General features: G+C 37.6%; 1 protein-coding gene across 2 annotated transcripts in view; it reads left to right on the top strand.

Moving 5' to 3' along the window:
- The window catches only part of SLC4A10 (solute carrier family 4 member 10), a 126,969-nt gene that overhangs the window by 90,547 nt on the left and 8,437 nt on the right, over positions 1-27,985 (top strand). For both annotated transcript variants that reach the window (XM_054208598.1, XM_054208597.1), the window contains exons 12-22: positions 1,114-1,288; positions 1,476-1,609; positions 2,723-2,968; positions 14,811-14,916; positions 17,757-17,918; positions 18,165-18,278; positions 18,743-18,904; positions 21,684-21,935; positions 23,112-23,180; positions 25,576-25,749; positions 26,395-26,517. In XM_054208598.1, coding sequence (XP_054064573.1) covers positions 1,114-1,288; positions 1,476-1,609; positions 2,723-2,968; positions 14,811-14,916; positions 17,757-17,918; positions 18,165-18,278; positions 18,743-18,904; positions 21,684-21,935; positions 23,112-23,180; positions 25,576-25,749; positions 26,395-26,517 — 1,717 coding nt within the window. The remainder of the gene's footprint in view (positions 1-1,113; positions 1,289-1,475; positions 1,610-2,722; positions 2,969-14,810; positions 14,917-17,756; positions 17,919-18,164; positions 18,279-18,742; positions 18,905-21,683; positions 21,936-23,111; positions 23,181-25,575; positions 25,750-26,394; positions 26,518-27,985) is intronic.

A 27,985-nucleotide genomic window follows, 5' to 3' on the forward strand; every position in this document is an offset into this window, starting at 1 on the left:
TTATTTTTGTACAGCATGAAGGAAAAGTTGGGAATAGTCTTGTGCCATATATTATGAATGGTTACAACTATTTTGTAGTTGAAGTTCCCGGGTTATGCAGCTCTAGCATTTTTTTTTTTACCTCAGTTAGCCATGATATCTCCTGGTACATGAAGCTATGATTACCACGGTGGCTGCAATATAGACACGTTGGAAGGAAAAATTTGCCCTAAGGAATACTTATGCTCTCTTGCCTAATATGGTGTGATGTAAGTGCATCAGCCATCAGTGGTTGCCTTAGTGCAGTGTAGTCGTGCGATAGACTTTTCTTTTACCTTGCTGCCTCTTGATATTTAAATATCATTCCTACCTGTATAAGGCTAAAGATTCGGCTGCAGTGTTGGTGTACACAGTAGGGAAGAGGAGATGGTGGTCATCTGGCTGTAAGCCATTCTTTCACTCATGAACCTGGTAATTGACAGCTCAAAGGATTGTCCTGATATTTAGGAGATGGTGGCACTTTGTCTTCCTCTTTAGCCCAGCAGCATCCAATACGTTGGGTGCCTGTGACAGAGAGAGCATTGTGGGGATATTTACTTTAACTGTAAGGGAGCATCTGTTCCTAAATATTTGATTATACTTAGCGTAGTGTAAATGACAAAAGATGACAGTTCTTGTCCTTGGAAAACTGTGGCCTACTTTCAGTTCTATCATCAGGTGTATTTAGGAACAGGTTCTCAAATAAAGAATGTGAAGCTCTATATGTAGACGTGCAGGCAAATGGACACTGTGGTAGCTCTCTGATTAAACAAATGCAAAGAATTATTTCACATAATAAATAATAGAGTTTAATGTGTGGGAGCTAACACCTGTTCCGAAGTTTTGGGTCTGGATGATTAGATGAAGATTTTATAGAAGAAACATGCTAATTGGTTTGTTTTAAAAACACAATTTCCTGATTAAAGTTATCAGAACAGGGTTTCCAGAAACTTTTTTCTGGGAAGGATGAATTGTACAAGTATGCATCATTTGATCACGGAACAATAACTCCTCTGCAGTATATTTAAAGCAATACTGTGGAAGAAAGTTTGGTATGCCTTTTTCATTAATTTGGTATCTTGTATTTTTTTTTAGATTTTTTGGAGGATTGATTTTAGATATAAAAAGAAAAGCTCCCTTCTTCTGGAGTGACTTCAGGGATGCTCTCAGTCTGCAGTGTCTGGCATCATTTTTGTTTCTCTACTGTGCTTGCATGTCTCCTGTCATCACATTTGGTGGTCTGCTGGGAGAAGCAACTGAAGGTCGTATAGTATGTGTTAAATCTGAACTTTTAAAACAAACTTACATTCCTAGGTTTGCGGTTAGTATTTTCTTACTGTTGCATGAATCACCTTCAAATACTGGTTGTTTTGGTGTTTAGAAGGCTACAGACTAAGACGTTGTAAAAAAGAACCTGTTTGAAAATTTATGGACACTTCTCTCTGTATCATATTCAGAGTGCAATAGAATCGCTGTTTGGAGCATCCATGACTGGAATTGCCTACTCTCTCTTTGGTGGACAGCCTCTCACTATACTTGGCAGCACCGGACCAGTTTTAGTATTTGAGAAGATCTTATTCAAATTTTGCAAGTAAGTAAAGATCATGATGTGCATCATCCCTTGGGTATTGTTAGGTAAAAGTAGAGACACTGATCCCAAAGTTCCAAGATCTGCAGAATAAGATCAACACTCTGTTTTGGAGTGCACTGCTTAAGTTTCAAAGTATGAATATTATGCAGTGACTGAGACAAGTGAACTGGTGGTAATGCAGAAAGGTTGGTGGGAATTTTATTGTTGTTTTTTATTTGTTTGTTTGTTTGTTGAAAAAAGCTGTTTTGAAGGGAATGAAAGCTTCAGGATGTTGGGGTTTTTTAATTGTATCATTTTCTACTCTGAAACAATACATTTAAATCAGTCGTTTATCTCATTCCTAACTCACGTGAAAGGTGTTACCTCTCACCCAGAAAGTAAGTGCAGTGGCAGTGGTGCCACCTTGCAATAATCACAAATATAGACCCTGCCCCTTCCTCCCCCTGAACAGAGAAGGGCTGAAGCGTCATGACATACCTCTGCCACAGCGTGGGTAAAAATAGTATCTGCATCTTCGCAACCATCATGCTTCTCTGTGATCCTCTCTGCTTTTCTGCCTCATTGCTGTGACAGAGACTTCTGCAACAAGATCTCCTGAACCTCCTGAACAACACAGAGTAGGAGACCCCTCTTAGCACCCCAGAAACTCTTTATTACCTTCAGGTAGACCTTTCAGTTCTCTGTGCTAATGTCACCCAACGTGCTTGGAGCAATATTATCATATGCAATAAGCATACAGGATTTTGATGAAAGTTGTTACTATTGCTACTCATGCAGCTTAAGAAGAAATTGGCAGGTGTTGGCTGTTCACAGGGCAGGATATGGGATAAGAAGTGGGTGGACCTTATACACTTAATGGCTGTGACTACTCTCAAAGCAGCTCGCTCACTTTAGTAGAGATAGAGCTCTTTCTGTCCTGTTGATTGGGAGGAGAGCTCAGGTCAAGAGGTGACTTGACAGTATCTTCAGTTCACAATAGGTAGGTCATTTCTGATTCAGACTGTCCCCAGAATTGGACATCCATAGGCAAAGGAAAATTTGGAGCTGCCTCTTCTCCATTTACTATGGCTGGACAAAAGATAAACTGCGTTCAATTTTTTTTCTTTTTTTTAGAGAGTATGGGTTGTCGTACCTTTCTCTGAGAGCTAGCATTGGACTGTGGACTGCAATCCTGTGCATCATCCTTGTTGCAACTGATGCAAGCTCCCTAGTTTGCTACATTACCCGGTTTACTGAAGAAGCTTTTGCTTCTCTTATCTGCATCATTTTCATTTATGAGGCCTTAGAGAAGCTGTTTCATCTCAGTGAGACATATCCAATCAACATGCATAACGATTTGGATCTGCTGACCAAGTACTCGTAAGTAAGATTTCTTCTGTTAACACAGGGGTTTTGGTTCATAGGTTATGTTTTCTCTGTGAAGAATGCAAACCAGTGTGCAGTAGAAGTTTGCAGTAGTTGCAGACTTAACATGTGGAAGCTATTTGAATTAGGCATGATGCTGGCATATGGAAGTAGTAGTTACTGGAGGTATGCATACAAGCAGTGCACATTTACTTAAGATAAGTAAAAACTATCTTGACTTGGAGTTTGGAAAAGCTTACACACACGCAACTTGGAAGTCCTAGAATAAAAAGCAGGACTTGGAGGAACCTCAGCTTTAGGTCTTTATACACATTTTTATTTAATGAGGTGTAACTCAGTGATCTCTTACTATAACCTTATACTGATGATTTATAATATTTTCTTGAGTGTTCAGACAACATTTTTATATCATATTTATCTGTATGGGGTTTTTTTCCAAATTGAAATATTGACCTATCTAAAAAGGATATAATTTGATGTACCTCCTTTATTTTAACTTCTCTGGCAGTTAAGGTTCAAGCTCCAAGAACTGAAGTGGGTATGGAATTGTTAGGTGCTTCTCAGTGATGATTGATTTTGTCATAATCAATTTGTTCTTAATAACAAGATTTTTAATATGACTCCATTCAAGCAGCTTTACTTTATTGTGGAGCTTTGACAGGTAGTATTCTGCTTGGGGAATAAAAAAGTGAATGGCTTTAATCAATATAATTTCATTTAGCAGTAAAAAATCATAGACTGTTTTCTGTGATACGAGAACAAAAATGTTCTTCTAGTAAAGGACAAGATCCTAGTCTGTCCTGAGGCCAATTAAGCCTGGTCACCTCAGCAACTTAAATGTCATTAAAAAGCATTTTCAGAGGAGATCCCCCTCCAGAAATGTCTTTATTATTTCACTGAACCCGTTTGAACCCTCTGCATGGGCAGGGTGGGGCCCAAAAGGAACAATGCTTGAAGTGTGCCACATCTTCTGTTCACTGGAAAAACAGGAGTGTCTCAACCAAATGTCTCATTTGCATTTTTAAGCTCTGAAAAGCAAACCACAGCAACAGAGAAAACATTTGAGCTTTGTGTACGTTATCACTAGGAAAATAGCAAATCCTGATTCTGAACGTACATTATATACCTTAATACACAGAACAAGTTAAACTGTAGGAACTGTAGTTCTGCTGTGAAATAGTCTCTCATCATGCTGAAAAAATAATATTTCTCTCTAATATTTTAATCAGTAGGCAAAGGAAAATTAATTTGAAGAGAAAGAAATAAACATCAAGAATAGATCACGCATGCAGTTGAGGTTATATCCTGGTCTTAATTTAACTTCACGTAATTTCTATGAAGTTGCTATTTTATCCTAAAGAGCCTTATATAGCACAGTGTTATTGGATTTTTTTTTTCCTTTACTACTTCAAAGTAGTTGTCTCAAAGGGAAAAAGAATATGATGTTCTCATACGGTTTTGAAAAACAGATGTTGAAATACTATACAAAGAAAAAATTATTCAGAAACCATTTAGCAGGCGGAGCTGAGATGTTAAAATATGTAATGAAAATCATAAACACAAACAGAAATATGGATTCCTGGGTAGCTGGCTTTATTTGTGGTTAGCTGAATCCTGTGATGTTGCTTGAGATTTCAGAGAAATAGGATTAACAGTCTTGGTTGTATAGGCACATGATGATAGGTATATTTTGTGAAAGTGTTTTATCATCATAGTCTCTATATTTACAAATAAATGTTATTCGTTTTATTTAAAATTTCATTCGTTAATCAGAATCCCAAACTGATTTTTGAAGGGTAGTCTTTACTCACTGACTGCCCTTGGTAACTGTCTTCACTGAACGTAGAATGTGCAGAGCACGCAGAAAGGTAAAAGAGCAGCGATTGTCACCCTCCAGTTACAGCTGTTGACCTGTCCTGTCCTACAGTGTTGGAATACCAGCACAACAGTTTTAGATTTTCCAAACACAGTTCCTGAAGGACAGGTGTCATTTAGATGTTTGGAAGAAAGTTTTGACTGCTGCCTGGTGGTTTCAAACGCATAAATAGCTATGAAAATTAATTGATATAATAGTTTTTAATATGGTAGTTAGTTATGGGGCCATCATTTCAAACCTATGTTTTCAGTTATTCTCTCACTCTGTAGATAGTAAAAATAAATGGACTTCTGAACTCTTGCACTGCATTTCAGTTCCAGCATTTATGTCGTATCTTCTACTTGCAGCAATATCCTCTTTTTATTGATACCATGTCTATGGCAACTGACCCCACTAATACCAAAATGACTAGCTGTTACACGTAGTTATAGGCAGCATAGTTCTTATGGGATGTGGCTTATATATTTTTAACCTTCTGACTAATTGTTGGAAACAGCAGTATGCATATTGTTTATCTTGTAAGAGCACATCTGCCAATTCCAAGGGTCTGCGCCCTGAACACAGCAAAGCGGTAATTCCAGCCTCTTCTGTCCTCTTCCCTCCCTTCTCCCTCATCTGCATTTTTCTTAGTTCTTCAGAACCAGCCTTGACAGGTTGTGAGAACAGAAAGATGTGCTCTGTTGGAGCAACTCTACATCAGCTGCCCAAATGACCAGTGCTTTCACAGCAGGTTTGGTGCGAACTGAACTCCTTGGGTTTCCTGGGCAGGTATTACTCTGTCCAGACACAGTGGCCATTTGCCCAGAACTTGGAGGTATCACAATTATCATCCCCACAGGATCATCAGAAGACAAGAATTTGAAATAACACTCGGTCCCTGCTCAAACGTCTGTACACGTCTCAGTTCCATAAAGATCATAAACTAGAAGACGCATAAGTATAAAAGCTTACTTGAAATAAAAATGTAATTTTTGTGAACTTTAAGTTGAGTAATATTGCTTTCACAAGGAATTAGAAGCTTTTTCTGTAGCTGCTGACTCCAGTCCTTCTACTTGTAGTTTAAATGGGTGACAAACTTCGGCTGAAACTGGTCCTGTCCTTAAAGGACCAGCATACTCTGTTACAGAAGCTAATTAGTATCTGCTGTTTTGCTAATTAAAACAGCTGTTTGCATTTTCCTCTTTGGGGATTTTAAAGACAAGTTTTTAATTGTTAGTAAAGCCTTGGCAGTTCTTTAATTAGCAATGGGTGAACTTCAAAAGGTTGAGCAACTCATTTCTCTTTGAATGCTCAGCCAAAGCTTATGTAAAACTTTATCTTGGATCTGCAATTCTATGCTAGAAAACTCAGGTTATCCTGTAAAATTTCAGCATTTTCTGTATTCTGCCTGCTGCCCATTCAAAAAGTTGATGCTAAATAAGTCAGGACACTGTATATATTTGAAGCTTTCCGTGTATGCTGTGGCCCAGCTCTTCTGTCTTCTCCTGTGGGCTTTCCAAGGATGCCCTGATGTCCACAGGTAGTCTGTTTACATCCTAGTACTGTTGCCTTTGGCCTGGTGAAGACATGAGTATGACCCAGGAAAAGTCATCGGCATGCTGCTAGTACTGTCCTTAGAAGTACTAGAAAGACAAAGAAAATAGTAATTTAAAATGGTATTTCAACCAGATTGGAAACATATTTTAAGTGAGAAAGAAAACCTATTCTGTATTTTGGGTGGGTTTGAATTCTGTCATAAACAGTCTCTGTTGCAGGAGTTTGATGTAGAAGACTGTACTGCATACTCTTAAATATAAGAGGAGGTGCATGAGAGTCATGACTAGTATCTCCCATAACAAACCTTAGAAGACTATAGAAAGAACATTCAGAACAGTTGGCATTTTATTTGTTTTTTGTTTTGTTTTTTTTTTAATCAAGCAGAACCAAATATTTGAAAATCAGCTGAAAGTCCTCAAAAACGATTTCTTAAAAATTCATATTTACCATTTTATGTAGAAGATACAAAAATATCTTTTTTTGCATGATCTATTTAATGTAGAACTAGTCCTAATGCACTTTTTACTCATTTTCTTTATTATACTTGTTTGTTACTCTGTGTTGAAATATTGGCCCTAATCATCAAGTCATCTGCTTGCAGGCAAATCCATTCAGCATTCATATGTAACTTTTTCTTAAAACACCATCTTTATGATATGGATGATAAAGAATAAGGCATTTAAGGGCTAAATCAAAAGAAGGACAAAGACAACCTGATTTTCAGTGTGCTACTGTGCTGCAATTTTTTCTTTTCTTTTTGAACTGCGTTGTTTTGAAGGAATTTAAATACAGAAGCTGCATTGTTTATTAAATAAAATACACATGCTTTTTGATCTGAGCTCTTCTTTTCTTCTTTTTTTTTTTTTTTTTACTGTGACCTTTTTGTATTTGTCATGCCATTAGCATTTGTAGGTTGGCATAGCAACTCTCTTATTTCTGCACTCTCCTCCTCCTGCTTTTTCCTACCCCTGTAGCAAATATATCTCTAGTTGGTAAATCCTGTCTGGAACACTGATGCACATCAGTTTCATTGTGTATATCAACTATTAGGATACAATTGTTTGCTTAGAAAGGAGAACCCTACAACTGGGTGGATTAAAAGCAGAGGGTCGCAAAAGGAAAACAAAATTAGCATTGTGGATGAAAAGATGTGATTTAGAAAGCAATCCAGTTTTCTTTAAAACACAGGCATTTTAAGATAGTTATCTTAGAGTATGGAAGATCAATTATTTCTCAGTATGAGGTTGCTTAGATCTTGGGACTTAATATACCTTTTGGGTTTTATTAATTCTTTTTGCAGAGCGATGAATTCGTGTTGTTTTTAATAATTCTTTACCAGAAGTTACTCAATTATTAACAGATTACATTGAATAATTTTAAAGTGATTTCTTGGCATAGTAATATGCATATTGCAATCTGTCTTGGTATTGACATGCACTTAAGCATTAGGAGTAGAAAATCCCACTCTGATCCTGTAATTAAGGAGCCAAGATCATGTCAATCTCAGTATCTCTTGCAGGCTATAGAAACCATTGCTTCTAGAAGGCATTGTGAAGATTAGTTTTGTGCTTACCGCTGTTTACACAAGCAAGTTTTAAATCTTTCATTAGCTACATGATTTAATCTAAATACATTATTATTGGATGCAAATTATGTTGTTTTATACCCTGTATTCCTTAAGCTGCAGGTGGAATGAGAAGAGTTAGTGATGATAAGCATGGAATTTCTCATTAGGATCCTGAGCATGTAATTGAATTCCAATTCCTCTAATGATTTCTTTGAACTTAGATATGAATATAGATTTTCTTTTTCCCTTCTTTATAGTTTTTGGTTTTTTACTACAGTTAAGTTACTGTGTCGTATCCTAAGAATGGAATGTGTGTCTTTCCCTAAGAATGTCCCTCTTCCCAGAACCATGCAACTGCCATCATTGGGTTTAACTGCTGCTTCCCTTTTGCTTCTTGACAAACCCTTGAATCCAGAAATGGTTTTTCTTTATTCCGTTTATTCTAGGACTTGCCTACGTCTGCCCAACCCAATTGGCTCATTTTTCTCTTTCTCGCTCTTTTGAGCCCAGGGAGTAGCCACCTTGCTTCATTCTTTCCTCATACTCATCCCATCCACAATTCTCCACAGCATTCAGTTTGTAGTTGATAGTTGGTCTGCACAATGCCTTCAAAACCTAGAAAGGCTTATATAAAATCCTGGGGTGGTTTTGTTGCAGTATATTTATATGTATGGATACACTACACCTGAACAATCGAAACTTAAGCTGACCGTATAGCATTATAGTATATTACAGTATATTATTTCTGAATGAGCATTATACTGAATCTCTTCTCCTCAGGTGTATGTTTTTTTGACTTTGGAAGCAGGGTGAAGTGACATCCTAGAACTATTTCTCGGTGAAAGCTTTCAGATGAATTGTCAATGTCCCTTGTAATTAAACTACTTTTCTCCGCATTAGCTTCTATGTATGGCAGTTACATACCGTAGTACTGCTAAGAGTGCATGGACAATGGCATACCGCACCAAGCAGCTAATAAAGACCAACCTTTATGAGTGACAGTCAAGGTTAACAAAACTACAGTGTGATTATAAATCTGTTTTCCAGACTTTCCCCCTTGACAGAACAATGTTCTCCTGATGTGCTATCCAAAGAAACCTGTTTTTTGAGATTTCTTCACTCTAACATCAGTTCCTACCTACCCCTCCAATTTATCTCTCTCTATACTGTGTGAAATTGTGCTGCTGAGTGCATTGTCTAGGTGCTTTTATAGGCTTTTCTTCTTTCCTCCTCAACGTCACCAACTAAAATATAAAGACTTCCAACTTTAGAGAATATAGATGGATGCCTGCTGATGTTTGTGATTGTCAGAGATGGGCGACTTAATGACTCAATGGTCTAATTCAGGATGGCAGATCTCATGAATAAATGAAGAAAAAATCTTGTCTTGCCATGTGACAACTGTGCTTTGAAAGGGTTTTGTGATACTGAGAATATAACTTAACTGACAAGTCCATTTCCCATCAGTATTAATTATTTTGTTTCCAGACTCTTCTCCATTGAGACTTTGCTTTCATTGTTATGAATGTTGATAGGAGAAGGAATATGGTAAATATAATGCCAGGCATATACAGGTATTGTAGGTGTGGGACAGCAGAGAAGTCATTGTCTATGATATTGTTGTTGTCCCCTTCCCTTAGCAGTTGTTAGACAAACAGAAGGACTCTGCAAGTGCCCATAATTCGAATGAAAATGGTTTATTTGGAGACAACCTAAACATGAATAGCATTCTGCTGTTAATGTGCTTTCCTTCAACCTTGTAAATGCAACATAAAGAATACTTATGCATGTATTCTAATACCTTACTTTTAAAACAAAATTATTGATGTTACCTTCCATTTCATACCATCTTCTTTGTTACGTGATCCGTGCACAGCACACTCGTAGAGTGTACTCTGTGTCTTAGGAGAAGAATTTCCTACTCATATTACCAAATACGTGCTCTGATACTCAGTGAGACATATTGTTTAAACAAGCACATTTTGTCACTTATTTGTCATACTTGCCTGTTGTTTTTTTAATAACATAAGTATTCATATTGAGCAAATCTCATTCTTTATCTTAAGTGAGCCAGAAAGAGATTTTACCCTTCTAGGAATGGGAAGTGGTATGTTGGCTAATCATGAAGAAACTGCAGTTACATCTTTTATAGGTCGGTTCCTCGTCTAGTATAAATAGGTGTAGCTTGCATTATGTACATGCTGGAAAAATAGGAGCTCCAAAACAGTGCCTTATGAATTGGATAAAATCATGAATAGTAAGTGCCTCCTAGTCTTGAAAACAACATACTGAGAAATGGCAACTGCCTAGGGAAGAATGGCCATGAGGCTTTTGAAGGAGCTGCACCATTTAAGTGTGTTTTATTTACTCACAAAAACACTGTGCGAGGCTTTTGTTCAAAGTTCTTAAGCTGGCTGTAATGGCAGCAGAATGGACTAGGACCATGCTGCTTGTTTAAAGTCTGTGTAGGGAGGACAGCGTGCATGACAGGTTGATGAGAAGAAAATGGTGAAGAATGAACCTGAAGACGCGAGGGAGAGAGGTGGAAATTAGAGGGATTCCCCCACCAGACCCAAGTTAATTTCAATTGAATAAATAGGCCTAGGGCATAAGTTTCTTCTTTTGCAGTAAACATAAAATTACAGTCAGGATTAAAGAGTTTTTAGTACAGAACCTTTTACCTGATTAGTCATTGAGCAGCAACAATGTTTATCTTTTATTTCTGATCTACAAAGGAGGGGGGAAATATTCCCCAACTTTACATATAAAATAATAGGTTTCTGATTTACTAACTTATACTCCCTTTCCCACTGTCCAAATAAAGAGGGATCATACAGACAGTCTTTTTGGTGCTATTAAGGATAGGAACAGCTGTTTTGGGGCACAAAGAACACTGCTAGTTGTCTGAGATGTCCCAAAGCTGCTGTTGTCAAATCCTAGCTCTGTTCTTTGAAAACAGGACAAGTTGTAGGAAATGTTGCATGCAGTGAAGTTATGATGGCTGCTTCAAGTTAATGAAGCTTATGAAATTGACACTTATGAAACAAAGGCAAAAAGAGCGAGGAAAAATGTGAGGAAGTTGGGAGGACAAAGAAGGGAAGGGGGTGCCGTCAGTGACCTATAGTGGCAATGCTGTTACAGTCGGATTGGTGTTGAAGATTTAGCTGAAGTCTTGATCTTCCTGTAAAAGGGAGAGAGGTACAGGCTCCAGAGGATACCAGTTTGTCAGCCAGTCCTAAAATTCATTATTTCTAATCAACCTTTGTTCCCCATCCTGATTTGCCGGAGACTTCTTGAGCATCTTGCAAGATGTGAAGACAATAAAGACTCCTTGCTTTGGTTGTTTTTCTAGCTAGCAGGTTCGGGGCATTATTTTTCTGTTACTTTCTTCTTTTGCCAGTTCTGCTCTTCTGACAGTTCTCCTGCAGTTTCCTGAAGACTGTCTTGTCTGAAATGCTTTATTATTCTACCTCAGATTTATAAGCCACTTTGTAATAGGCTGTATTAGAGGTTTAAATACCCTAGAAGAAAGCAAGCTTCACTGATTTCTGCCTAGTTGCAAAATACAGACATTTTAAATGCAGAAGGGAGTGACTTGTGACTGGGTATCTAGTGCCCTTTTAGATCTCCTAGCCTGCAGCTGCTGTGAAAACAAAGGCATAAGTCACCGTACACACTCTCACATATGTGCCAACCCATCATGGATGTCACAGATAACCATGGGGTATATAGGCACCCATGTTTAGACATGTGAATTGCTCCCAGGAGACCAGAACATCTTGCAGTAACCAGAAGTGTAAAGATGCAAAGAGAATTGTTCTGTCGTCAGTGTGATGAAATGGGTATGTTGTGAGATCGGCAGCAGAGATTTTTTTAATTTTATTTTCACTTTAGTGACACCTTTACTTTTGATACCACAACCACTGTCAGAGTCTTCCCTGCCTGTATTCTAGCCATGAAAAAAGCAGTTTCTTCCTAGCCATGATGAAAGAATCAAATGAATCATTCTCTCTCTTCTAGCATAACAAAGAAGGTTGCTGACTCCTTATTGCTAAAAGGCATGGGAGTACGTTGCTAAGTTGGTACTGTATTTGGAGCTGAGTATGTTGCTTAGAAAATATACTTACAGGTGTATATATAGTCTCTTGCTCATTGGTAATAGCATAAACTCCACACAGATCTCTTGTAGTGGGCAAGTGCTCAGCAATTTAAACATCTTTACAAGAATTTTAAGAGCATTTGAACCTCCAACAGGCAACACGTTTTTACTTATTCCAGCCTTCTGAGTAATACTTTATCAAGAAAATAGAAAGATGAGTTGGTGGTTGACAATTCAGTGTATTTCACCTTTTCTCCTGAGAGCTGACCTCTCAGAGTAAAAGATGACAATGAAAGAGACTAAAAGTTTTAAAAGATTAAAGTAGAAAGCCTTGTTTCACTAATGTGAGTTTCTCCTTGCAGGTCAGTTGAGTTGGGAAATATTCATCATTGAAGCAAATTACATCTGTAATGAAATGTCACGTTTTGGTAGATAATCTTTTATGTTCTGGCACTGAATGGTACTTCCAGTTGTGTTTTCTGGGATGGACAAGGAGTATTTTACTATCTCACATTTCTATAATGTTAAGCAATCAGTGAGATGCTGGAAAACAATTATACATCAAAATGTCGGCGTTGCCGAAAGACATACAATATAGAAAACAATATAATGTTATATAATGATCTCCGGAGAAAGCAGGATCTGATCTTTACAATTAGGGCTTAATTCTGCACCCAGTCAGTGACAAAAGCTGGGTGCAGGGTGATTTTGGTCTGCGTGGGTGGAGCTTGCACAAGTCACTTAGTTGATGATGAACAATCTGCCATCGGTAAATGCCTGTGAAACTTGGTAAAAGCCAGACTGGAATGCTGTGAAGGAGGAAGGTGGTATTGATACAGAAATAAACAGGGTGATGATCTCCACTGAAGGTGAATTACTTGAGCTGTATTAAACTATAGCTTCAATTGTCACATTTCTGACTAAGGAAATAGAAATTTTGGCTTCTCTAACTTTCAAGTGTAATTTTGCAGTTTGCAGCAAGCGTAGCTGTACCATGTAGTGTTGGTGATATGCACAGTCTTCCCTTCTAGTGAGAAAGTGACTATGACTGAACAGCCCACGTCACCGTGGCCTACTGTAATCAAACCCCAATGGGCCATCGCCCAGCGTCTGGCCAGTCTGCGATCAGCGATGGACAACAGGGGCAGGGAGCTCCTGTGCTCACAGGAAACAGTAGTAACCTGAAATAGCCACCTCTGGATTGTTGCATGAACACCAAGTACTCCATTGCAATAACATAGACGTACCGTTTGTTGACTTTATTATGCTGCTGTAGCTCACTAGTAGTGATGTGCTTCATTTAACCCATTTTTTAATATATTAAACTACGCATTGGACACGCATTCATTCTGCACTTGGGGCCTGATCCAAAGCTTATTAAATATGTTTGAAAGATCCAGCCTACTTCAATGACTTTTGGCTCAGGCCCTCTATTCCTGAATGCTGTTGCGCTTTTTTTTTTTCTTTTTTTTTTTTTTTCTTTTTGTTCATGAGCTGTAAGGGTTTTTTCTTTCTTTTATAAATAGCTGCATTTAAAATAAAAGCAAGGAGTTGCACAACGACAACCTGCATATCTTTCGATATATACAGTAAATGCAGCCGTTGTCACATGTATAGTATTGTAATCGAAATACAGTGGCACTCTTCTGGACTCATAATGTAGATGGTAGAATTTCTTACGTAGAAAATAATACAAATCTAGATGAGAATTGTCATTTTGTGGAAAGATATACAGCCACAGAGAAAATAGATGTTGTAGCTAAGTGAATAAACTGATACTCCGCTAGAACTGGAACGCAAATGTATGCTTAATGGATCTCCATTTACAGTCAGATGTTATCCAGTCCCCAGCTACTCCTGAGAACTTTATCAGAAAGAAGACTACAGGATTTATTTACAGCCACCATAAGCATATTAAAATACTAGTAGGATAGATAGTACTATAGATTTTTAAAATAGGATTAATTTAGAGAAAACTGCAAAGCACACTTGACATCTTGGAACCTACAGAGTATCCTGCATATTTTGAAGGCTTTGTCAAAGAAAAAGCCTCCCACAGTTGCTTTAGAGGCTTTAAAGACTTAATTTTGACTTTAAATTGCCTATTTGCAGTGTTGTCCTCCCACACTGCCTTGTCACGTTTTGTGTGTTAAAATACACAATTTAAAATGGAAAGCATGCTTTGAAAGCAGCTGTGGGGAAAGGAAAAACAATGGGCACAGAAGTTCAGAGGCCTTTGGTGCGGGTGATCTTGCAGAGCCCTGACAGTTGACTGAGCAGTGTGGCAGTTTTGCACGCAAAGTCATTCTGTTAAAGAGAAAGAAAGAGGATTCGGACAGTTTGCATTTGAGAAATGGATCAGCCTGGAACTGTGCATAGATAGCATCTAATCCCCATGTAGGGAAGTGTTAGGTATAAGGGGGTGGAACAGGATTGGCACGTTCTCAGTATTACAAACTATGCTCGGAAGTATCAATAGAATAGGAGGAAAATCGGTGGAAAAACTTGCTGTGGACAGTGGTTTAAATATGTCACATTACGTACTATATATGCATATTCACCTCACGGCAAATTATACTGTAGTAATAGCGCTAGCTACTGAACTACAAACCGCTTCAAAGCATGCGTTTACTGAATTAATTTGAACTACTCTGGCAAAGTAGAGCACAATTTCAGTATGTCTTACTGTTGATAATCTGGATTAGTATCTGATACAACTGTTATTATGAAGGAAAAAAGTACTATTTTGTCTTTTCAGATGTAATTGTGTGGAACCAGAACATCCTAGCAATAAAACCTTACAATACTGGCTGGACTACAATATATCTGCATCTGATGTGCCATGGGGGAACCTAACTGTGTCAGTAAGTGAAATACTGTAACTTAATAAAGGCATAAGCATAAATAATTTTGTCTCTCCTACTGCAGCAAATATATTGAAAAAACCCATATTTGTTCAAATGAAGCATAAAATATACTTAACTGAACAAAGATTAACATAGACTTTGTAGCATTATCTCGTTTTGTAAGCATTTTGCAGCCTTCCATAGTACACATTAAAGAAAGTATGTGCATTTTGTGCCCTGCTTTGGAAACTTGAGACATTAGCACAAGAGTTTAACTGAGATTAAGTCTAAACATGTCAAATGACAACGGATTTGTCCTAAATTCTGCCAGATGGCAAAACCAAAGTTCCCTTGTGTAGAAAGACTCTAGAAGCATTTATTTCCCCTAAAACATTCTTACAGCTGTTAGGTCTATAAAGGAGAGGAAGGGGAGAAATTTTGTAACATTTCTATTCGGCGACCAGATTTCTCTGTTATGTAGGCCTTCAGTTACATACGTCTTCGTTGTGTAATTTTTTTTCCGGGGGGTGGGAGTGGGGGAAGAGGCTACAAAGAGTGGGGAGCTTGCATGCATATGTAACTTGGTTCTAAGTGGTACCCTTTTCTAGGCTTTAAGGAATTTACTTCAGCTTTGCCTTCTTTAAAGCAACATTTGCAACTTGATCAAAATGTTACGTTGAGATCAGGCCATCACCTTTTCTCACAAATGGATCATTTCATTTCACAGTTAAAAGGAATTGAGTGCACAAGACACCAAACTGAAGGATTCTCTCAAAAATATAACTGAATTAACCCCATCATAGGCATGACCAAATGAAAAGCTTAAAAGCCAATCCAATGGACCGTCTGCAGTAGATAACTGCTTTTTCTGGTGTCCTCCTATCATGACTTCAGATAGAGCTGCCTTCCGTGGCTGCTCTGTCTCGATAGGGAGGACTGCTCCTCAACTCTGTTGGTGTGGTAACAGCAGAGAGAAAGTTGAGAACTGCTGGCCTGAGGGATTCCAGCAATCCAGAATGAATATTCTCAAAATTGCAGCACACACTAAGAGCATCTGTGCAGGGGCAGACTCCTCCTCTCACTTTCTCAGATCTCTGACAGTGTTTTTCAGAGTACATTTGCAGCTGAGGAGATTTAAAATAACAGATTTTGTTTTAACTATAAATGTAAAAGACTGGCTGCATTATATAAAACCCTTTAAAACTTCTGTAAAAGCTTATTACCGAAACTTGAGTTTACATGGGTAGCACTATAACTGACTGACTTTTCCCATGAGTCCCTATAGTTGTCGAAGAAATAACTGAAATTTTTCATATTTCATGTATTTATTTCTTGCAAGCATCATCAGGAAACTTCAGTTCTCCTAGTCTAGAGAATTGCAGTAAAAGATTAGACCTAGTTGTCTATAAATATTTGATCAGTCTCACCCCACTGTCTTTTTTTACTCCTCATTTCTTCCTGTTGTTTCATGTGTCTGAGTTAAAAGTTTCAAGTTTCTGAGGTTCTAGAAACCATACTCTTAAAATACTCACCATACTCTTAAAAATAACAGTAGGACCAACAATTTTTTTTGCTATCTAGGACAAAATGAGTGTGAGCAAAGTGTTTATTCTGATGGTGACAATTTCCTTTTCAGTAGGTATGTGATGAAATTCATCCCTGTGCTGCACCAACATCAAGGTCTAGCTCAGGCATCATAAGTTTTCTATGTGATGTCCCAGAATCTTGAAAATTTCTTCTGGATTTCCTGAAATTTTTTTTCACCACCTGAAACCTTTATTTTGTCAGTCAGAAATGCATCATATTTATCCCAGGTTTACTGCTATACTAGTATAAAAAGTATTGCACTCCTTTGTCTTACAGTCGTGGAATAGCACCTCTGTTTTTCTCCAAGCCAGCCTTTGTTCAAAGCCAAAGTTTCTAATAACATGGCAAGCCACAGTATTGTGACATGAATCTGATGAGCCAATGACCCAGCTCATTTGGTACTAAAAGATACTGATCTGGCAGGATATTGCTGCCTGGAATCTCTGATTCTGGGTGCTGCATTTTTTTTTTTTTGTTTAATAAGTGTGGAGGGATTTGGGAAGGAGGAGGAAAGGATTCTGCATACAGAGCTTGTGGCTCACGTTTTTAGAGCTGCTCTTTATTTCTCTGCTTGTTACCTTGAAACAAGTTATGATTTTAAACAGCGGTATTGGAGAATTACTAGGCATGTTTTCTACTGTAGCTGCATATTTAATCATATAGTATACTGGATAGAATTAATGTTACAGATTTTGGGTTTTGCTGCATTTGAGCAGATTGCTTTTTCAAAGAAAAAGATAATTTGTGGAATATGCTGCCCCCATGTGGTATTAAATGTATTGTTCTCCTTTCAGGCTAATACTGTACATTCTAAGTAGCTTTTTCTTGAATTGCTTGGCCTGTGAAGTTAAAACAAAAAATTAGTTCTTGAGAATGCACTAGGTGCAGCCTTTCTTTTGGTAGCTTTTGAAATTCACTTTCCTCTCTTGGAAGGAATTAGGAAGTGCAAACCTTTGTAAACAAAAAATATATAAGCGTACTTGTTCAGTTTGAAACAAATTGATTTTATATTAATGACTTTATGGTATGTCTTAGTGACTTCTTCATTTAATACCAGTTAAAAAAGAGATTCTTTTGAGGTTTGACAGTTTTCTGTGCAGACTAGATACAAATGTTAGGAGTTTTAATTTTTAAAAGAATAAATACCTAAAAATGATTCTACTATTTTCAGTAATACAAGCTGCTTGCAATTTAGGAAAGTAATTGGAAAGAAAATATCAGTGTAAGCATGGATATTTTTTGGAACAATACTACTTTGCTCTCCCTGATAGGAATGTAAAAAGTTTCATGGAGAGTTTGTTGGACGAGCCTGTGGTCATCATGGCCCTTATGTTCCAGATGTCCTCTTCTGGTCTGTCATCTTATTCTTTTCTACAGTAACGCTGTCATCCACACTGAAGCAGTTCAAAACTAGCCGATACTTCCCAACAAAGGTGGGTGCCATTTTTTTAATTCAAAAGTTGTCATTAGTCACGTGTGAGCATGAATGCCATCTGCATTGCAAATTCAATTAACTGGTGGTGTAGTGGACACTGCATCATTTCTCCGTTACAAAATTGTATCAGAATAAGCATGGTTTAGCTGTAAGCACAAAATGGCTTAAAACAGTGAAGAAAAATAAATCCTAAATCACACATGAATGTTTTAGTTAAAATTATCGTTTCTCTCAATTATCGTAGGTACGATCTGTTGTCAGCGACTTTGCTGTCTTTCTCACTATTTTATCCATGGTTTTAATTGACTATGCCATTGGGATTCCATCACCAAAACTTCAGGTTCCAAACGCTTTTAAGGTAATTTGTTGATAAATTGCACTGCCTTATTATTTTGAAAAATTAGTGTGTTATAGTGGATTTATTATATTTTTTTATCATTAGGGAGTAGTGGTACTATTCTGAATTTTTTGTGTTCACCAGGTACTATGCAACTTTTCTAATTAGTGGCCCATGTAAATGAGCTTCTCCCATCAGGCCCCTTCATGCTTCCTAATGTTTTCTGTCTGAGGATCAACCTGGCTCAAATTACCCAAATCCTAGACTGCTGTAATGTTCTGAGTTTTCTTCCAAATTCTGGGCTCATTGTATCAAATACAACCAAGTCTACAATAACCCAGATGATTTTATTATATGTAATTTCTCTTTTTGGTATCATAGGAAGTTTAGCATTTTTAGTAATGTTTTTGTATGTATTCTTATGAAGTTGAAATGTAAATAATCCTTAGAGTTCTGACTGGTCGTGCATGACTCTCTTTTTATAGCCCACCAGAGATGATCGTGGCTGGTTTATTACTCCTTTGGGGCCTAATCCTTGGTGGACAGTGATAGCTGCTGTAATTCCAGCCCTGCTTTGTACTATCCTTATCTTTATGGACCAGCAGATCACAGCTGTCATTATCAATAGAAAAGAACACAAGCTAAAGGTATTCAGACAAAAAGTTACATTTTCACTGTCATTTTCTGCTTCAGATTATGTAATGTACCTTAATCTACTTAGTATGCTAGTTTATTATATGTTACATAGCACCCCTTTAAGTTGTTACGCCTTTTTGCTGTTGGTCTGTGCAGTACCTGTGCCTTGTGTTAGTGATTTGTGGCCTTACAGAAGTCTTTATGAATGTAATTTGGAACAAGGTTGTGAATCAAGAAAGTACTATCATCTATGCTTTATTAGAAGTATGGTGCCCATTCACCTAAAAAAAAAATCTGGAAGTGAATAATTTCCTTAAGTACCATAATATCGATTGCCACTTCAGATATTGCCAGTGTTGTTCTACCGGATTGGATTTTGAAAAACTATTCAGGGGTTATTTTGTAATACAAGATATTTTTTCTTCCTCTGTTCATCTTTCTTTGTGGTTCTAGCCATCCTTTTTTTTTTATGCCCTTCCTATCTTAAAGAAGGGAGAAGAATAAAACTGAGCTTTAGAGGCACAATGGGTTCTTAAAACAACATAGGACAACTTCCTGCTCTGTTCTCTAACACTTTAGTTGCCTACAGATGGAGAGAGAAAAAGGGACATCACCCCTCTGAAAAACTGTTGGGCAAAATCTAGCAGCAGGTTTCTGTACATGTATATGCAGTGAGCTTAGGCTTTTTTTGACATGCTTTTAATAAGCAGCAATCCAATCTCAAGTTGCTTTAGCAAATGCATTTGCAACCTTCACTTTGCACTGCCTCTTCTTGGATGATTGTGACATTTGATATGTTCTTTTTTTGCCCTCTTTGTCAGCCTGGCTCTTCATGTCAATCCATAGCATTGCATGTGGTTAACTTGACAGATGCAGGAATTTGCTGCCAAGCTTTGGAATGTGTTTTTTCAGCACTGGCATCTGGGAGTCAGATGGTCCTCCTGGCTGCCCCCTTGTCTTGCTGCGTTTTAGTTTTGCTGGGGTCTGGTGTAGCATCACCTGTTGCTATGCTTCCTTTTCTTCCCATATGTCAGGTTCCTCAGATCATGTATGAATGTGAGGAAATGCTTTCGTATTCTGTATGCATTAGCAGATACATTCCTCATAAATGTGTCAGAAGGTAAAAAAAGGTGTCTCTGTTAGGATTTAGAATTAAACTCTTCCTCTGAGTGCATTGTGCGTGTAACTAATATCTGTGTTTGACACATCTCTGAGTTTGTCAAGATGCGTCTTGGAGATAAGACTCACGCACTTTTGCGGCGTGAGGGATGGTTACTAGAGTTGATTCTTTTAGTTTTCTTTACTTTATATGAATTACCCTTTTTAAATAATGTAAGCAAATAAGATGGCATTTTCATTTTGATATGTGGCTTACATTTTCATAAACCCAGACGCTTCCCATTTTAGAAGTAAAAGTTGTCTTCAGAAAGAAATGATTTGTTTGCTTCCAACTCGTTTTCCCCTCTTTTTTTATACTTCCCATAGCAAATTCTGAATAGTGCACATTTCAGCTTTTGGCAGTCTCTGTAGCAAACCCTTCCAAGTTTAGTTTAGTTACTTTTTTTATGTCAAAAGGCATTTGCATGGGTTTACAGGCAAAATTATGGTTCAACATATTCACATTGTTTGCATGAACATCACTGTTTCATCAGACCATGACACTGGATTTGTTGCCATATTGCAAAATTTTGTGGCGATAACTACCTACCTGACTTTTTAAAGGAAAATAACTTGAGCTCCTGCTTGCAGCTGCATGGTGGTCCTGGGTACTTACTAAAACTGAAAGGAAATACCCCTTTCAGCTATGGTAACAGATTATCTATACAACCAAGCTTGATGCAGATCGTTGGTCATTTTCAAGGGCAGGTTGTATTTGGAGGTTTTTAAATGTATCTAAGATTTGACCAAAGAGTTTTATCCACTGTGACAAAGGCAAAGCAACATCCTCCTGTTGGTAAATGTACGGAGTATTTGACTATTACCGAGATGGTCCAAAACCAAAGGTTTTGTACTGACTTCTCATATGAATGTTTATGATAATACTTTTTAGTATTGAATAGGGAAACCAGTAAAACAGTACCTGATGATGAATATTACTTTATAGCTGAATTTAATGTATAGCTTAATTATAGTTATTTTCTCAATTTCTAGCTATCTGTTCTTAGATAAGATGAAAGTATGTCAGTGAAAACTAACTGCTATCACGTGCTTATCATCTATAAAAACTTTAAAAGGATCAATGTGGTTTTATGGCCCTTTATAACATAAACTGACTTTGCAGATGTTAAATTAAGAATTTTTGTGTAGGAAAGAATCAAAGTACTTATTTTTCTGCCTCTTGTGTAGGGATGGATGGGGGGGTCTATTAAGAGTAGTGTGGTGGAAAGTTGGCAGTGCAGCTGGATGTTCTGCTTAAAGTTATCCACAGAAGAGACTGAGTTAAAACAGAAAATGTATGTGTTTTCCCTTGTCTTACTAGCATCTCTTTTATAAGCAGAAAAGGTATTTGGTGCCTGTTGTAAAGTGGATTTATGATATGTACACTTAAATCATAACTGGGATGAGTCAAATAACAGAAAGCATTTCTTGTGAACTAGAAGGAATTCCCCTTAGATAACCAGTTTGCTATCACTACTGACCCAACCTTGATAACACGTAGAAGAAAGCATTTTTTCCTACAAATCACAAATTTTGTAATAGTCTCTAGCTGTTAGGAGTGCCTGCGAGGAGTGTTCTCCTTAATTCAGATGTTATTTTATATCTCCTTGCTGTCATTACTTTTTTTAACAGAAAGGATGTGGATACCATCTCGACCTACTCATGGTGGCAGTCATGCTTGGAGTGTGCTCTATTATGGGATTGCCGTGGTTTGTTGCAGCCACCGTCCTCTCTATTTCCCATGTGAATAGCTTAAAACTGGAATCAGAGTGCTCCGCTCCAGGGGAGCAGCCAAAATTTCTTGGAATCCGGGAGCAAAGAGTCACAGGGCTCATGATCTTTGTCCTTATGGGCTCATCTGTCTTTTTGACAAGTATCCTGAAGGTAATTTGGGGCAGTAAGGAAAAGCTAAAGAATGCTGCACTGCACTGAACATTTCACCGTTGTTACTGTATTATTTAATGAGTGCCCTTTCCAGGCACATTACTAACTAGCATAATGTTACCCAATGATAATCTAAAGTGGAATTCTAATTTTCCATAATAAAATGGCTAAGGACATCTAATATTTTTAAAACAAAAACCTTGTAATGAAAATCTGGCGTGACTGAAGTTAAAGGGAGTTCTGACATTGACCTATAGCATATGAAGATTCACCCTTGGTCTGTACTTTGGGCCCGCGGCAAATTATCATGAAACAGTCTTGCTAAGTTATACCAATGAGTAAATTTATCTAGAAAATTCAAAAACATTTTGTGATTTCTGGATAATTTAAATTTTTTTTGACATTTGCAAGAGAAGTTCTATGGTTTTAAGAATTATCTGGCCTGTGTGAAATCAGTGAGAGTTTTGCCACTGGCTTCAGTAGGACCAGAATTTAGACTTGCATGTTGTCACAGTGAAGGCACTAAGCCCTGAGAACTTGTACTTCACAGTGGTATTTTATTAAGTATATCACAAAACCTTCACTTTGAAAACACACAGAACATGCCTTTTGTGTATTTAGTATTTAAAACAGATACTTATCTATGGAAGTATTCCTTTACCTACACACTATATACTGAGAGACTGAACATTGAAAATAGTCTCTTACAAAATCATTCCATAAAAGTCATTCACCCATTTTTAAATGCTTACAGCAAAGAACACTTCTTTTAGCACTATGAAGTATTTTGTGTGTGTCTTGAACATTTTTCAGAGGATTATAGCTTTACTATTCAGATGCTCTCCTGAGCAGTCTCGCAAGTAAAGAATTTAAGTATGTAACAAACGCTTTCATTTTTTCATGTAGTTCTGTTTATTTTATTAATAGTGAATAAAGTATATTGTAATAACTGGCCGTGAGAGGAAAATAAAACTAGAGACCCAGATTCTTCTTTTGCTTTATACTCTGAGAAACATTATTAATTTGTAATTGAGTGACTCTGAATTTACAACTTGTCTGATTAATGCAGGCATATGGCATTTTGAATTTCAACTGTTTAGAATGTCTTTCTAGAAGCATTTAAAATTGTTAAGTGGTATTTAATATGCTCTTCCCTTTCTCTGCTTGTTTGTGCAGTTTATTCCTATGCCAGTACTTTATGGAGTATTTCTTTACATGGGTGCTTCATCTCTAAAGGGAATTCAGGTAAAATGGATTTATGAAGAGTGTGTTACTGATGATGCTTTCTATAAAATCCGTAGCTGTTATTATATTATTTTATTATATTTTGTGTATAATCTTAAAGGAATGTTGCCAACCTTAAATTCTTGAAAGTGACTCACTTAAAAAGGAAAATGGATTCTCTCTAAATAGAGTATTCCCTTTAGGTAATGTGCTCCAATTTTTTATTTTTTAGGTGCCAGTTTTTCTGTTCTCCCTCGTTATCAAGGGAATTTTGGCTGAGCCTAAAAACTGAGTAACAACTATCAGGAGCTCTTCCCTCTCCCCTGCCTCCCCATTCATTTGCTTGCCTGCTGCCTTTTCAGCTTCCACGTTAGCGCCTTTGTAGTGGTATGCCTGACCTTGTACTTTGCCCGGATGAGGCTTTTGGCTAGCTTGCCCCAAAACTAACATAGGTGAGATTTTGAAGATATTTCTCGTGCAAATAAATGCCCCAGGCATGGAAGTGGAACTGTCGCAAGTCCCACGCTACTTGATTTTTGGTCTCAGGGATGAAGGGCAAGTGTAGTGGAGGGGCAGCATTCCTGCAGTGGCCTGAAGTAGGAGCCCCTGGCAGGAGCCAGGCACTCCAGCATTCAGGTCAGGGTTGGTAATAGTATCCTATGTACCATTTCTCCCGGATGACTGCAGGGTTAAATGGCATGGTGTCAAATCTTTTAGTCCATCTGACATAAACGCTCAAATTTTCAAGTGCACCTTTGTTATTGAAAGTTCAGGTATTGATACTCCTTCCAAGACAATTGAGAGAGAATAATCACATGATGAAAACATGAATTATACTGTGCAAAAGGTTGTCAAATACAAAGAGCAAAGAAAATGCCTGATTTTTTCTTTCATTATATTTAAATTTTTTGATTGCAAATTAAAAATATCTTGGTTTTTTTAACTCTCTATTATTCATAGGCAGAGTTGGCAACATCGCTCCTTTTTTGACTGGTATTTTCTATTTAGAGACTTCTCTTTTATAACTTTGCTTAGCTCTTATCATTTGCTTTGATATTCTAAGAAGTGTAGTTTGGCTTTTCCTGAAGTTTAGATAATTTCAGCTTAATATGGTTCAGCTGTTTCTCAGAACAAGGGTATGAGAAAGTGCACTATTGAAGTGTGTTTTTAAGGCATGCTAAAATCTGGCTATCTTTACTTGGAAAAGGGATAGCATCCCCCTTCCTTTCTCCCTCCCCCAGCCTGGGACAAGGAATTGAGATTTGATAAGATGGCTTTTGTGGGAGGATGTGCTTTTTGCTGTTTCTGTGAAAAAGAAATCTGCTCAAATCTGGCCAAATTATAAGCCTTTAAAAAATGCATTTTGCACATGCTCAATAAAAATTCCTGAAACTTGAAATTCTGAAGACTATGTGAACATAGATAGCATGGCTCATCCATGCAGGCAGAAATGGGGCATCACCGTCATCACTGTGCCGTAGCAGCTGACACAAAGTCTCAGGTCAGTATGGAGCCAAATAGGTCTGAAAAACAAGAACCTCTCATGTACATTCCTAATGGCATGGCAGTTGGCTTTCTGGCATTCCTTTGTTTTGGTTTTAATGGTTTTTTTTGTTTGTGGTTTTATAAAGAAAGTGCAAGAGGGAAAAGAAAACAGCCTGGGATAAAGTATCTGATGGGAAAAAAAAGTTTTATCCACAGGAGATAAAAGACTGAAGAGATGCCCCCATGATCAGCTTCTTGTGTGCTAAAGGAAGCAGAGCTCAGTTATTGGAAAACAAAAATTTATAATGTATTAAAAAGGCCGTGTAATAGTGTGTATGTCCAACAGGAGCAACCAGCTTCCATTCAGTTTGATTCACAGTTTATTCACTTCTACTTTGAAGTCTGACTTTGCCTAACTTAAACAGTTCTTGATTTGAAATCCTAGCAGTACTATTTTAAAGTAACTCTTTTCTTTGTGTATAGCATATTATGCAGTTATGAGCAGGATATTTCCTGGAGTATGACTATACAGAATGTAATTCAGCAGAATTCAGTATCTCAGCACATCTGCAGTAGAAATACCTAGGGAGACATATGTGTATTAAAATTGAAAGGAACTTAAGTATGTCTAACCAGATAATTAAACTTTACTTAAATAACATGATTCTCATTCTTACTCTGGTGGCTCAGCCAGACAGAAGATGAGTCCTTTACCTGTTGCACTGTACTGTTGGACTAGTATAGAATCACGGCTTATGATTGTAACTGAAGTAGTCTTTTTCTGTGCTCCTGAATTTCTGCACAGTTTTTGCCTTTAGAATAACAAGCCAGATTCTTAGAATATTCAGGATCTCTTAAGCAGTGTGTGAATGTCAGCATAGATGATCCTACAGCTCATTTTGATGCAAACTTTTAAAAATTTCTCTTTCAGCTTTTTGACAGGATAAAGTTATTCTGGATGCCTGCAAAGCATCAACCAGATTTTATATATCTGAGGCATGTTCCTCTTAGAAAGGTCCATCTCTTCACTATAATTCAGCTGAGTTGTCTTGTGCTTCTGTGGATTATAAAGGTTTCAAGAGCTGCCATTGTCTTTCCTATGATGGTACGAAATATTTTTTATTTCTTCTAAAAATCTCTCTTCTTTTCACTTGTGGATAATTATTATTGAAGAAAAAGATAATTGTGGGCAGGTAATTACAATATTGCTTTGATTCAATGTTCAAGGACAATTCATACTGTATTAAGTAAGGAAAAAATCTACATACAACTTCTAGTTTGAGTCTAGTTTGCGCTCTACATGTGTAACCCAACTGTGTATTCTCTTAGGGAAAATTCTTCTCTTAAAAAAAAAATTAAATTATTTGATGTTTTTATTTAAGGGAGTAGTGCTTAATCATTTTACAGAAAGAACATTGACTCATTAAGGAAGATTGTTCATTGCACTGACGAACTTTACTGATAGATTTGTGCTTTGCTGGAAATAAAAGAAAAATCTATTCTGCTGCTTAAGTGATTTCTCTGTGATTGTTTCACTAGTGGAAAATGAAAGATACCTGTTGACCTCAGTGATAAATGCTTCAAGCCATACCTCATCCGAACAAAGGAAGACCAGCTGTTGGCCTATCCAAATTAAAGGATAAAATTCTAGCTGTAAACTGTGGTCACTTTTTAAAGTATTCCTCTACAAAGTATATTTGTCATTTTTACTTGCTTAAATTCCTAATTCTTTGAATTAATATGTTTGCAGGTCCTAGCTTTGGTATTTGTCCGAAAACTCATGGATTTCTTTTTTACTAAGCGGGAGCTCAGTTGGTTAGATGATTTGATGCCTGAGAGCAAGAAAAAGAAACTGGAAGATGCTGAGAAAGAGGTGGGTCATGGTTTCAGTTCTTTTTGGTGTGTAGCACTCTATCAATTTCTCCTTCAGACATTTAGAGAAAATTCTTTAAATAAAGCATATTCCATGCAACAGGCAGACTTGTTAACAGTATCCAAACTGTAATATTTTCAATATTTTACATAAGTCCTTTTAAGGTTACAAATCTCATAGGCTTAGGTGGGGATTTCTATTAGATGTAGATTCTTATGCTGCCATACTGTCATATAACATAGTATCTGCAGTGCTCGTGGGATTGCTTCTGAGACCCACTTGGATGATGTGCAGGGATCAACCTTTGTCTGTAGGAAAGCTCTCGGATGCCTGGGACGATTTGATGCTGCGTTGGGACTGGTCTCATCCCTGCTGGACAAGCTGAGGAGAACACTGCAGAATTTAAGGGGCATGGCATGTCCCAGCTGCACCTGAGCCATACATAGGTCACACGCAGTCACCCTGTGCCCTTCCTTTTCAGCAGTGTCATAAGCCTGTGCGGTGTCCCTGTTACACTCTGGGCCAGCAGAGTGGTTCCCGCTACTGCAGAAAAAATTTACTTCCACTTTCTAATGAAAAGGTCAATGACACTGCCTACCCCTCTTAACCGAATCCTCAGACTTTACTTACAGCCTGTGGCATCACCACCCAGTTGACTCTTTCAGATCTGGACTCCTTGTCTCCTTTCAAAGAATATGCATTTCAGATCATTTCTTACAAACTCAATACAGGACAGATTCTTAGACATTTCCACTCAGAATGTTCCTGTATTTTGACAGTGAAACACATATCTTTCTGAATGTAGATTTCTAACCGTTTTTGCATCTGTTTGATAGCATTTTCATCTAGCTGCTACTTCATGAATCGCTTGTTTGACTATCATATAAAACTGTGGGAATATATAGAGTAACTTTATGTGTAAAGGATGAAGGTCTTTGTCAACGTCAGCTGTTAACGAACATCAGAGCGTCAGTACTGGGCCCAAATAAACAAGGGACAAGTCTCATTGGAGAAACACTAGCTGCAGGAGCAATAGGTAGAATATGTTGGTGCCAGTTTATTTTAAATGGGAGTCGCGTCCTGTGGCAGCACTTTTGAATAGTAGCATGGTGTGAGGCTGTGGTGGCAGCGGGAGGTGAAGGTGCAGACGATGCCACCTTGTGTTGGCAGGCTGTGGTCACTTCTAGGCAGGAGTGCTTTGGGGACAGTTGTACATATGACCTCTAAGATGCCCTGAAGACTTCTGCAAAAGGCCGTAACCTGTGAGACGTAACCTTTTGGTGGTGCAAGGATACTGCAAAAACTATACAATGTGAATGCATAAATCAGCAGTTTATCCTTAGGGATGCCCTGGGGTGTGATCTGAGACCAGTGAAACGGTGTGTGCAAGGATTCCCATTAGTAAGTCTATTTGCAGAAATAGGACATGAGCTAATAATGTGAACATATAACTATGAAAACTAGATTT

Source organism: Rissa tridactyla, chromosome 7 (genome assembly GCF_028500815.1).
Source record: "Rissa tridactyla isolate bRisTri1 chromosome 7, bRisTri1.patW.cur.20221130, whole genome shotgun sequence".
NCBI lineage: Eukaryota > Metazoa > Chordata > Aves > Charadriiformes > Laridae > Rissa > Rissa tridactyla.